The following is an 11,539-nucleotide window of genomic DNA, read 5'->3' on the forward strand; positions in this document are numbered from 1 at the left end:
TGGATTTAATAATCTAGGTTTAATCAAAGCAACTGGGATTTGGATTTTTCTTTGCCATGGACTTATGTACTTCATGCTGGGGAAACATGTGGTGAACACAGAATGTAGCTTGAGTCTTTTCTTAAACTAGACTATGACCAGATGAAGAGAGAGACCAACAGTTTTCTGATCTCCCTATTTCTTCTATTCCTTCCTAATACCAGACTCATTGTGACCTCAGTTTTGAGTATTCAAATTGACCAATAGAGAAAGTGGCTCAGACAGAAACAAAAAAAGTACAAAATTTGAGAAAATCAGAGATGAAGAAAACGTACAAAATTATATATATATTTATATATATAATAACATGACATATCTATGTACAACATGGCTGGGACAGTTGAGGAAACTATACAAGGATGTTCGGCATTTTCCCCTTCCCACGTGGATTTTAGACTAAGGAAGACAGCATGAGGAAATGGAGCAAGAAACACAAAAATCATATACAATTACAAGTGACAGTCGAGGAGTCTGGGGGCCAAGGAATTCAGGGGTCCTGCTCTCTCCATTCCTCCCTCACCAACTTTTTCCTATCCAATCTGAATGACAGCCTGAAAAGTGGGTGGCTGGTCAGGAGAGAAGTCTATACGCATCCCATCCCCGCACATGCACCCCATCAAGTTCATCAGACGTTCTCATTGGGCCAAATGTTTGGCCTATCAGGATTTGTGAGAGGGCAAGAGAGGATTACGAATCTTGCTCTCTCGAACAGTTAGTTCTCACCCTGACTCTCTCTATCATAACGAGCAGGTTGCATTCAGTAAGATTCAGGCCAAGCTAGTGATAACTAGACTGAAGATGCTGGCCAACTGCAACCCCTTTCCTCCACACATTCATCAATCAGCACTGCTGCTTCTCATCAAACAGGTGCCGGGTTACTGAGCTCTAGGAAGGCAGAGATTTCTGTGTTCCTTTTCGCTCCTTAACCACCTTCCCCAGCGTTCTTCAACTTGAATTCTCTCCGAAGAACCTGCTACTCCAGCCCTGCTGTAGTACTAAGCCCTAGAGGCTAGCTCAGTGCATCCCTTTTCTTCTTGTCTCCCTAACAATACACCTAGCATCCGATTACATCAGAAACATGGGCCTCCATATGTGCAAGACTGAGCATGTTTCCTCAGGCCCACAGCTCAGCTGCCAGAGCAGCCTTTTTAGCAGCAGAGCTGCAGACTGCAGGCTAGAAAAGTGGGTTGGGCAGAGGCAGGAGCTTCCATGGCTAGCTGCTTAGAACTTTTTTTCAACCCTATCACCATGATATTTATGAGGTCCTCTTGCCTGAATTCAATCCCCCCCACCCACCCCCTGCCCCCATCTCTACTTCCTCTCTCCCCATGTAGTCTTCCAATGGTTCCCCTGTGTAGGCAAATCACTGATGGGCCTGCCTCATTAGTTTTACAAAGAATAGCAGCGTTTTCCAACTGGCAGTTACAGAATTCTAAAGTCATAATCAATTTTATCCATACTCAAACTATTTTACAGATGACAAAATAAATCCTGAGAGGCTAAATGACTTGACCAAGGTTACATATCACTTCTACATGGAACTAGACCCAAACCCAGATATCTTGACTCTTAAACCAGTGCTCCTTCCGCTATCTCACAATGCTTTCAAAAGCAACATGCTGGGAGAAAGAGAAAGAAAGAGAGTGAGAGATAGAGAGAGAGAGAGAGAGAGAGAGAGAGAGAGAGCGCTAGAGAGAGCGCCCACTTTATACAATGTTTTCCAATCTTTACATTAAGAGCCAGGGCAAACTGTAAGAGACACTGACTAAGGGAGGTTAAGTGGGCACTGTAGTTTTAGGCAAGCAAATCAGTTTTTCTTTTTTGAGGATTCTCTAAACCTGCCATAATGGAAACATGAAGCAATAGCAGCCTAAGACAAAACACTTAGAAGCACAGAGAAAAGATCTCATTCAATCTACCTTTCCCCATAATGTCAGGTTAGCCTTGGATGTTAAAACCTGCCACATTATTCCCAAGGCTTAGCCTAACCAATTTTGAGATTCTCTCTTCTGAAAAAGAAATCATGTCTCCCCAGTTTCTTGTACAGAAGAAAAAAAGTCTGCAGTATTACTCAATCCTAGTCTCCTACTTCTGGGCTATAGTGAGGGTGTGGAAATATCAATTTAACCAAAGAAATGAACTCAGAGCCCCTCTTCCACACACATTACCTCCTCAGCAGCCCCCAGCTGAATCACAGTCACTGCTGGCTAGCAAGCTGAGAAGTTCTCTAACTAGGTGCCCATTCCATTCCTGCCTATGATATATAAAAGTCCAGTGGGTGAGGAAGGGGAAAAGAGGGGCCCAGGTTACCCCGCAAGCTTGCTGGTGACGAGCGAGGACTTTCTCTGGGGCAGATCCTGTGGGGTAGGGATGTGGTCACCAGTCACCAGGTTCTTGTCTGGTCCTGCACTTGGCAGCTGCTTATTCTTCATCTTGGCTTTGGCCATGTTGTAGTCTCCTGAGTCAAAGTACTTTTGCTAAGAGACAAGAGGGAGGTTTAGGTGAGTGAGGAGCCCTGGCCATCCTCAAAACCAAGGAGACCCACATCCATTACAAATCCTCATCCACTCTCAGATCTTTCAAGTCTTTCATGATTAATCTCATGCATACACAGCTTAGCATTAATTACATGTACTTGTATCTGCTCCCCAAATGTATGTCAGCAGTTTCCCAGCTAGAGTATAGATTTTTGGAGTTAAGAAATAGCCTCTACATCCTTTGTAGCCACATCATTTGTAGCCTCATCAGCACAAGATGGTTCAACAAAATTATTGACTTTATACATAAAGGCTTGCTGAGGACCTATTAGTCACCAACAGATTTGGTGCTGGGGAAACAGATATAAAGAAGGGGTAATCTGGGGCTACCCTAGCAAACAGCAGATCAACCTCCAGCCAACAACCTCAAAATGGAAAAGGGTTTTCTCAGACCATGAATAGAAACCGGGCTTGTTCATGAGGATGATGTACTTTTCCTGACTCCCACTGCCTCCACAGGTTCCATGGTTGTGAAAGCCTGCCCATGCCTGTCTTGCCTACAGCAAGGTAAACTGCAATTCAGCATCACATCATCATCTGTGGCTAAGACTCAACAACTGGGATTCTTCATGGGTCTATTTCACTCTCCATTTCATCCACAGAGGAATACACTCCGGCTTAATGATTCCCAATCCCTCAGTAGGTTTAGGTACCTCTGGGGACTGAGAAACCTGATCAGGGGCTAGATGGCTATGAAGGTGGATTCTCCCTTGGTAAAGAGAACCTCTTTGGACAGAAAGGAGTAAATGGCTTGTGCTAACTTCAAGGGTCTGAATAAATCTATTCATTTTAAGTTCAGGAAATCTGTAGGACAGATAGTTTGATCTTTTTCTGAAATGATGCACCTACAACCTTTAGCTCTAATTCTAAAGAATGCAGTCCTAAAATTCCCACCATCCAAATAGGCCAATGCCTAGTGCAGCCAGTGTTCCAGTCTCTAATATCCTTCCTTTATCCCCCAAATCCCCCATAGCCAAATGCCCCCACATAAAGCCTTAATATCCTATATGGGAAACCAGAAGATAAACTGATACCATATCAGAGATTTACAATAATTTGCTTTGCTCATTTTAAGTTTCTAATTCCTTTCCACTGCTGCCCAACAAACAACAAAACTTCCGGGTCAGCATTCAGTAGAACCTCTATAGAGCTCATCCCCTTTGGCTCCAAAGAAGAGGGTAAGAGATTGTGTCCCATACCCCTTTCTGGAGTCTCTTCATGAGGAAGTCGGAGCCTCCAGGCTTCTGTCCTAGGCTTGGATATTTGGGCCTTTAGCTTTGCCTCCTCAGCTCTCTCAGGGAGAATACCTTCTTTCTCCTGCGTGTCCTGGAAGGAACAAATGGGCAGATAAAATTAAAGACTGAGAAGCAACTGCTTCTAATATTTGATAACCTGTATACTATTTTTCCCCCCTGAAGATCCACTTACTTGTACACGTGCTATTTCCACTCTACTCTCAAATAAAGCTAGACCTTTGTTCAGATTCCTAAAGCTCAAGAACACTGTATCGTGAGAAGAAAAGACAAGGTGCTTCTCACACACTACCCCGGGAACCACCTCGGTGACCTGTGAGTACTGGGTTAAAGGTAATACCTAGTTAATCACTGAGCAAGCCATGGCTCACTCAGCACAGAAGCTAGGAAAGACAGAGAGAGAAAAGAACCAGCCAAGGCTTTTTGGTGACACATGATGAGTAGGAAAGCACCCTGGCTGCTGACTAACACACAGTACAGGTCAAATGGGAAAGCAAAAGGGACAGATAATTCTGCTGAAATGCTCCCTCCCTCCCTATTTAGAATCGAAGATAGTCATCTGAGAAGTCTCTCTGTGGAGGAGGCTAGAGCTACGCAGCCTTCTCCAAAAATCTCCACCTTAGTAATGGGAGGACATTGCTTCAGCATTTCCATAAACATGTGGCAGGGAGGTGGTAGGTAAACAGAGATGAAAATGACCCTATTTTTAATCTCGGGAAAATGAAGATACAGTAGGTTCACTAGCATTTACCCAGTTTTTGCCAAAAAGTAAACACCAACCCTCATGGGGCTAGTGATGGCAGCTGGGGAACATGACAGGAGCTCAACTGGCTTGCAGCGGCTCTCACTGTCTACGCTCCTGGCTTTTTGTGGGCCCCGCTGCCCTTTTCTTCGGTAACTTTTTAAAATAATCTAAAGCCACTCTTGGCTCTTCTTGGTGGGATTATATTACCTCTCCTTGGTATTCCTGCACAGGTATAACATCAGGTGCATGTCATGAACCCAGTACGAAATGCTGTAAGTCAAATACAACTCCCAAGCAGAGGTCTAATTGGCGTGTTTTCATCACAGAATTGCGGGGGAACTAAGTCTCGCTGCCTTGGAAGACTGGGGGAAACAGGGTGATAGAGTGGCGTCTTTCTTGTCACGATTCTCCTGGTGTCTTTTCTAAATTTAACCTCAATGATTCTGTATGGGACTTCAGTTCTCTTCACTCTTGTTCCGTCCTCACGGAAGATGGGCAACAGACCATTCCCAATCGTCAAAATAGGTTATCTTGATAAAATTGCCGCCTTTAACCATGGTGATTACTCTTCTCCCTTCCCCCAATGCTGGTCCTTTTTTTAAACGTCTTTACCTCAACCTGTAGCTTTCGAAGGATTTAGGATGCAGGCCCCAGCCTGGTAGTCGTGTTATTTACCCCTAATAACCCATAATACACATCACAGCCAGGGACCACCAGCCCCCTTTCATTCACCCAGTCTTTCCAAACACCCGCCCCGCGCCCAAGCTCGGCCAATTATAGCACAGCTTGAAGGAGCTGAGCGGTAGGCTTCTTGGCCAATGAGGAAGGGTAAGGCACTGACTGACAATCGACCCAACCAACCAGCGCCAAAGCAGCAAGTCGCGTTGACGCTCACTCGGCGTGACGCAAGAAGTGGCCAACCCCTGCAGAGCCTGAGATCAGGGCGACCAATCCGCACGGGTGGGAGACCGTCTCCCGCCCCATCACTGTCGCCCCCGGCTCGCTCGCCCGCACCCCCTCCATTTCACCTGCTTCTCCTCGCCGGTCTCCTCCGCAGGGTTCTCCTCTTCTTGTTTCTGAGACATGGCTGGACCGGGACTGTGGAGTGTAAGGGGCCCGGGAAGTCAAACGGAGAAGGGAAGGGGGAGGGGAAATGGGGACAACCTGCGCTGCTCCTTCGGCTTCTGTCACTAGGGTTGCTCAGTTAAAATGGCGGCCCTCGCCTGTGACGTTGCGACCGCCCCTGCCTATGGGAACCAATAGGAGTGAGGTAGATGGGCCAATGACGTAACGGTTTACCAATAGTCGCTGGCTAGAGGTGGGGTCTATGGAGGGGACGGGCAAGCTGGAACACCAATCCGGAGCCACAAGGACCAATTGGGAGGCCGTGGGGAAAGGTCGGGGGCGGTGCTGCTCGGTTTGGCAGATTTGTTCCTTTGGTGGGACCCGGCTGCCTTCCGCTCCACGGCCCCTCTCCCGGGAACCTTGGCTGAACTTAAAACGGAGAGCGGAAGGATGTAAACCTTTATTTCCAGGTGGAGAGGAGTAAGCTTTGCACAGTGTTGGCAGAAAGTCATCGAGCTCCAGAAAACAACTGGGAGGTCAGAGTGGACTTGGAAGTGGAACTCAGCACGATTCCGATGTGACACTTGGTGTGGGACCGAGAGAGAGACCGAGTTCCCAGTCTGAGTCTTTTGCAGAACACAAATGACTTGGGCTTTATGATTTAACTCTTATGTATAGTTTTATACTATGGACTTGGACTAAGCTCCTTGAAACAGAGCACCGTTCTAAGGGTAAACATTTAGTAAATACAGTTAACACTAGTTAACCTATCCCGAGTCACAGGTCAATATTTCTTGAGCGTTTGTAGATGGCACTGTATTCGTTTTACAGGGGTTTCATATATAGCAAGGCATTCACTCCCCTTAGGTTAGTGAGCATGTGGGGAGGGTTTTCCCAGTGTTCCAGGTGGACCCTAAGTCCCTCAAATGAAATAGACCCATTTTCCTGGAGTGTTAAGTCACATCATTTTTTATATTGAAAACAAACATTAGTCTAATACTAATAACACTGTAAAATTCATATTAAAATTTAATTTTCCAGGCAGCTTTTGTGACAGGTAGTCTTGGCTATCAGTTCATTTTTCTGTTAACTAGGTGCACTTCTAAAAAGGAGCACAAGTGCTGGCGAGGATGTGGAGAAAAAGGAACCCTCCTGCACTGTTGGTGGAAATGCAGACTGGTGCAGCCACTGTGGAAGATAGTATGGAGTTTCCTTAAAAAGTTAAAAATGGAACTCCCATTTGACCCAGTGATCCCATTTCTAGGACTATATCCCAAGAAACCAGAAAGGATATATGCACCCCTATGTTCAGAGCAGCACAATTTACAATAGCTAAGATTTGGAAACAGCCTAAGTGCCCATCAGCAGATGAATGGATTAAAAAACTGTGGTACATCTACACAATGGAATACTATGCTGCTATAAAAAAGAAGGAACTTTTACCACTTACAACAGCATGGATGGAACTGGAGAGCATTATGCTAAACGAAATAAGCCAGTTCGAGAAAGATAAATATCACATGATCTCACTCATATGTGGGATATAATGATCAACATAATTTGATGAACAAGAATAGATCCAGAGACAAATGGTAGGGTAGGGCGGGAGTTAGAGAGCAACCAAAGGACTTGTATGCATGCATAGGAGCATAACCAATGGACACAGACACTGGGGCGATGGGGGCTTGCCCGGGATGGGAATGGCTGGGGGGCGGGGGCGGTCAATTGGGGGAAAAGGAGACATATGTAAAACTTCAGACAATAAAATAAAAAGTTTGAGGAGCACTGGAATACACAGATTATCATACAAGGCAAAATTTGGTAAGTACTGAAATAAAATTGTTAATAATGTGTGATAGGGGTTCAAAGGAAGGCTCAGAGTCAGTTTAGGGTGAAAAAAAAGACTGTGATGGAAGTGGTATTTCAGATACCTTTATTTCAAATAGCTTTAAAGAACTTAGGAGTTTGCTAGGTAAAGATGAAGGAAGGATATTCTGGGTGATGGGCACAGCATGAAGGCTAGAAAAATAGAACTGAGTCCAGAACATGGAAGACTTTGAATAACAGGATAAGGAACTTGTGAATAATTTAGTAATCCATGAGAGACATTTAAGGTTTTTAGGCCAGAGAGTGGCAGGTCAGAACTGCTCTTTAGAAAGATTAATTTGGTGGTAATGAACAAAAATAATTCAGAATTTCAAGTAGAAAGATACTAGACTAGAGGTGGGTGGTCTATTCAGGAGTCCACTGCAAGGAAGTATGTAGTATTTAAACTAGAAATGGCTGTTTAGAAGAGAAAACAGTGAATATAATTAAGAGTCTGTGGCAATAGGACCTACTAGATTAGTAACTGATTGAATACAGGAAAAGGAGGCTGTGTGCCTCAGGGTGACTGATGTAGAAATAATAAATTCAAGAAGAGGAGTATTTGGGAATGGAATTGGAAGCAGCGAGAAAATGAGGTGGTCAGTTTTAGAAACACTGCCTTTTTTAAAAGCCAGAGAGCCATTTGGTAGAGATACCTAGGCGATGAAGACTTAGGATACATGACCTCTGAGAATGCCTCCATATCTAAAATTTTCGGGTTCTAGAAAATGTAAATTTGGAGTTGGGGAGAAAAGTAAAAGCTAAATATGAATAAAATTTGGCCCCTTTCACGTAAATATTAGTAAAGTTGTGTAAGTAGATGGGATCATCAAAGGAGAAAAGAGAAAGAATAAGTCCCAAGACAGAAACTTGGGGAAAATTGGCCAGGGTCACAGACAAATGATCAGAGTGGTAAGGATAAGAACCAGGAGAGAAGTGACAGAGAAGTTAAAGATGGAGGGGACAAAAGCTAATTGCAAGTGGTTAAAGAGTGGGGAGGTGGTAGCAATATTTAACAGCAAGTAAATTAGGGCAATGAATTGAAGAGGAAGCAGCAAAAGATTTTAGTTTTTGGAGGTTAGGCAAGACTCAAGCATGCTTTCAGAAAAGGAGAGGGGCTAATTGAGAGAGAAACTAAAAATGTAATTATCCACTTTAAAGAGGAGATAATGAAATAATTAAAGTCACAGGAGATCATTAGATCAAGAGGGAGAGAGGCAGACAGGTTGGTTTTGGCAATTATAAAGGAAGAGTTGGAGGAGAAATGTACAGAGAGATTTCGAAGTGGCTAAACACGTAAGAAAGTCACATTAAATGGCCTTGCCAGTCTATCTCTTGAGAATATAAAGGATGATTGGGTGGATAGAAGATCTAGGAGAAATGGGGATAGAAACAGCTCTATGGAAAATAGCAATAAGCCCTAGCCAGTTTGGCTCAGTGGATAGGGCATAGGCCTGCAGACTGAAAGGTCCCAAGTTGGATTCAACGGCACATGCCTGGATTGCGGGCTCAATCTCCAGTAGGGTGTGTGCAGGAGGCAGCCAATCAATGATTCTCTCTCATCACTGATGTTTCTATTTCTCTCTCCCTCTCTCTTCCTCTCTGAAAGCAATAAAAATATATTAAAAAAAGAAATTAGCAATAATTCATGCTGGCTAGGTAGCTCAGTTGGTTAGAGTATTGTCCCAATATGCCAAGATTGCGGGTTTGATCCCTAGTCAGGGCACAACCAATGAATGAATGCATAAATAAGCGGAACAACAAATCTCTCTTCCTCCCTCTCCCCCACTCTCTCTCTCAAATCAATAAATAAAAAATGGAATAATTCAAAACAGCAAGAATGATCTAGCTGGGATTAGATAAGTATGAGTTTGTGGTAGGTAGTCGCAACCAGTGTGGCTTTGTGACTTTGGTCAGTAACTCCTGGCTGCCTTGGAGTGGAGAAAACAGATAGCCAAAGTTAACTGGGACAAAAGGATTGGTAAAGAAAGAACAGAGAAGACAATGAAGAAGTCTAGATTGGTTTGTTGAAATAGCTGACCATGGCATCTAGGCTCTTTAGGAAAGACAGAATACGATTGATAAATTGGGAGAATAGAAAGGAGTTGACCAAATGGTCATGAGACATACAAAGCTCAGATTTGGTGGGAGTGACTGAGAGGCAGAAAAGTAGGAGGTTGCAATGAGAGGCAAATTTCAATTTGTATCTAGGAAGGTGGAGAAATTATAGGTTATCATGAGCTCTAGCCTATGATAATTGTAATTGGTGGCAGATATGGCATGGCTATAAAAGCCAGTGACGTTGATGCAATCAAGTAAATGTGAAGTCCCCAATGTTGACGTCTCAGAGCATAATGATAGGGAAGGTGACTGTGACCCATATATTGAGAATGAGCTGTAGGTCTCTAACACATGCATTTTCGTATGTAAGGCAGCGCTTTACATTGTAGAGGAGTAACTACCATATTAGGCAATGTGGGACACCAAATAAATTACATGTATGAGTGTTTAAAAAGTCATTTCTGGCTGAGCTGGTCGAGTAATGTTTCAGACAAGGTAGTACCTAAGCGGGACTATTAGGATAAATAGGAAGGTTGGAGATTGGCAGGGGGAGGGAGGAAAGGGAGACAATTTAGAGGACCATACTATCTTATAAAATGTTAGAGGATGGCTGATCCATATCTGAGGACAATGGAAAAGGGAGAGAGAAAAACTATAGAAGAGTAACAAGTTCCCAGAGGGAGTGAGATCATGCTAGCCCAGCAAGACTCCTCTTTCACCCAACAAATTTAACTTAGCAGTCATTATGTGCTAGGTATTGTGCTGGAAGCAAAGATAAAAGAGAGTCTCTGTCTTCAAATTGTTCAGAGATGGGAGAGGAGATAAGAGAGAAAGACAGTTTACACTGGATCAGGGTATTAAAGGCAGCTTCCTGGAGGAAATGACATTTGAAGGAACTGTAGTTGTATTTAAGGTAAAAAAAAAAAGTGGAGAAACCCTTTTCAGGCAGAGGGAACCTCGTGTGAAAACACACAGAACTTTAAGAAACTCCATGTCCTAGATCAGTGATGGCGAACCTATGACACGCGTGTCAGAGGTGACACGCGAACTCATTTTTTTGGTTGATTTTTGTTAAATGGCATTTAAATATATAAAATAAATATCAAAAATATAAATCTTTGTTTTACTATGGTTGCAAATATCAAAAAATTTCTATATGTGACACGGCACCAGAGTTAAGTTAGGGTTTTTCCAAAATGCTACACGCCAAACTCAAAAGGTTTGCCATCACTGTCCTAGATCCTTGGTTCTCAAACTTATGTGATTAGAAGTTCCCAGGGAGCTTTATTAAAATACAGATTTTCTAAGCCCTATTTCACCCCAATTGAATCAGCATCTCTGGGTTGTGGCCTGGGAATCTATATTTTTACAAGGAAATGTAAACCCTTTTTTTTTTTTTAATATATTTTATTGATTTTTTACAGAGAGGAAGGGAGAGAGATAGAGAGTTAGAAACATCGATGAGAGAGAAACATCGATCAGCTGCCTCCTGCACACCCCCTACTGGGGATGTGCCCGCAACCCAGGTACATGCCCTTGACCAGAATCGAACCTGGGACCTTTCAGTCCGCAGGCCGACGCTCTATCCACTGAGCCAAACCGGTTTCGGCGGAAATGTAAACTCTTTAAAAAATGTATTTTTATTGATTTTAGAGAGGAAGGGAGAGGGAGAGAAAGAAACATCAATGCTGAGGGAGAATCATTGATCGGCTGCCTTCTGCATGCTCCTTAACACGGATGGAGCCAGCAACCCAGGTATGTGCCTTGACTGGGAATTGAACTGTGACCTCCTGGTTCATAGGTCGATGCACAACCATTGAGCAACACGAGCTGGGTGGAAATCTGTATTTTTGAAAAGCTTTCTAAGGAGAGAAATGCATGTAAGGTTGGAACTTTTGTGGAGCAGCAAGACATAACACTGTCCAGGCTGCTGAGGTTCTGAGGAGACTTGTAAGTCATGCTAAAGGGTTGGG

The 11,539-nt window shown here is 43.7% G+C and overlaps 1 protein-coding gene across 1 annotated transcript; it reads right to left on the reverse strand.

Annotated features, from left to right (window-relative positions):
* ENSA (endosulfine alpha) lies at positions 1-5,809 on the reverse strand. The gene is given in 4 exon segments (XM_006095213.3): positions 1-2,516; positions 3,776-3,841; positions 3,843-3,902; positions 5,603-5,809. Coding segments are annotated over 4 exon segments (354 nt in total). The 5' UTR covers positions 5,660-5,809; the 3' UTR covers positions 1-2,345.
* Between the last annotated feature and the right edge of the window lie 5,730 nt (positions 5,810-11,539).

Source organism: Myotis lucifugus, unplaced genomic scaffold (genome assembly GCF_000147115.1).
Source record: "Myotis lucifugus unplaced genomic scaffold, Myoluc2.0 scaffold_151, whole genome shotgun sequence".
Taxonomy (NCBI): Eukaryota; Metazoa; Chordata; class Mammalia; order Chiroptera; family Vespertilionidae; genus Myotis; species Myotis lucifugus.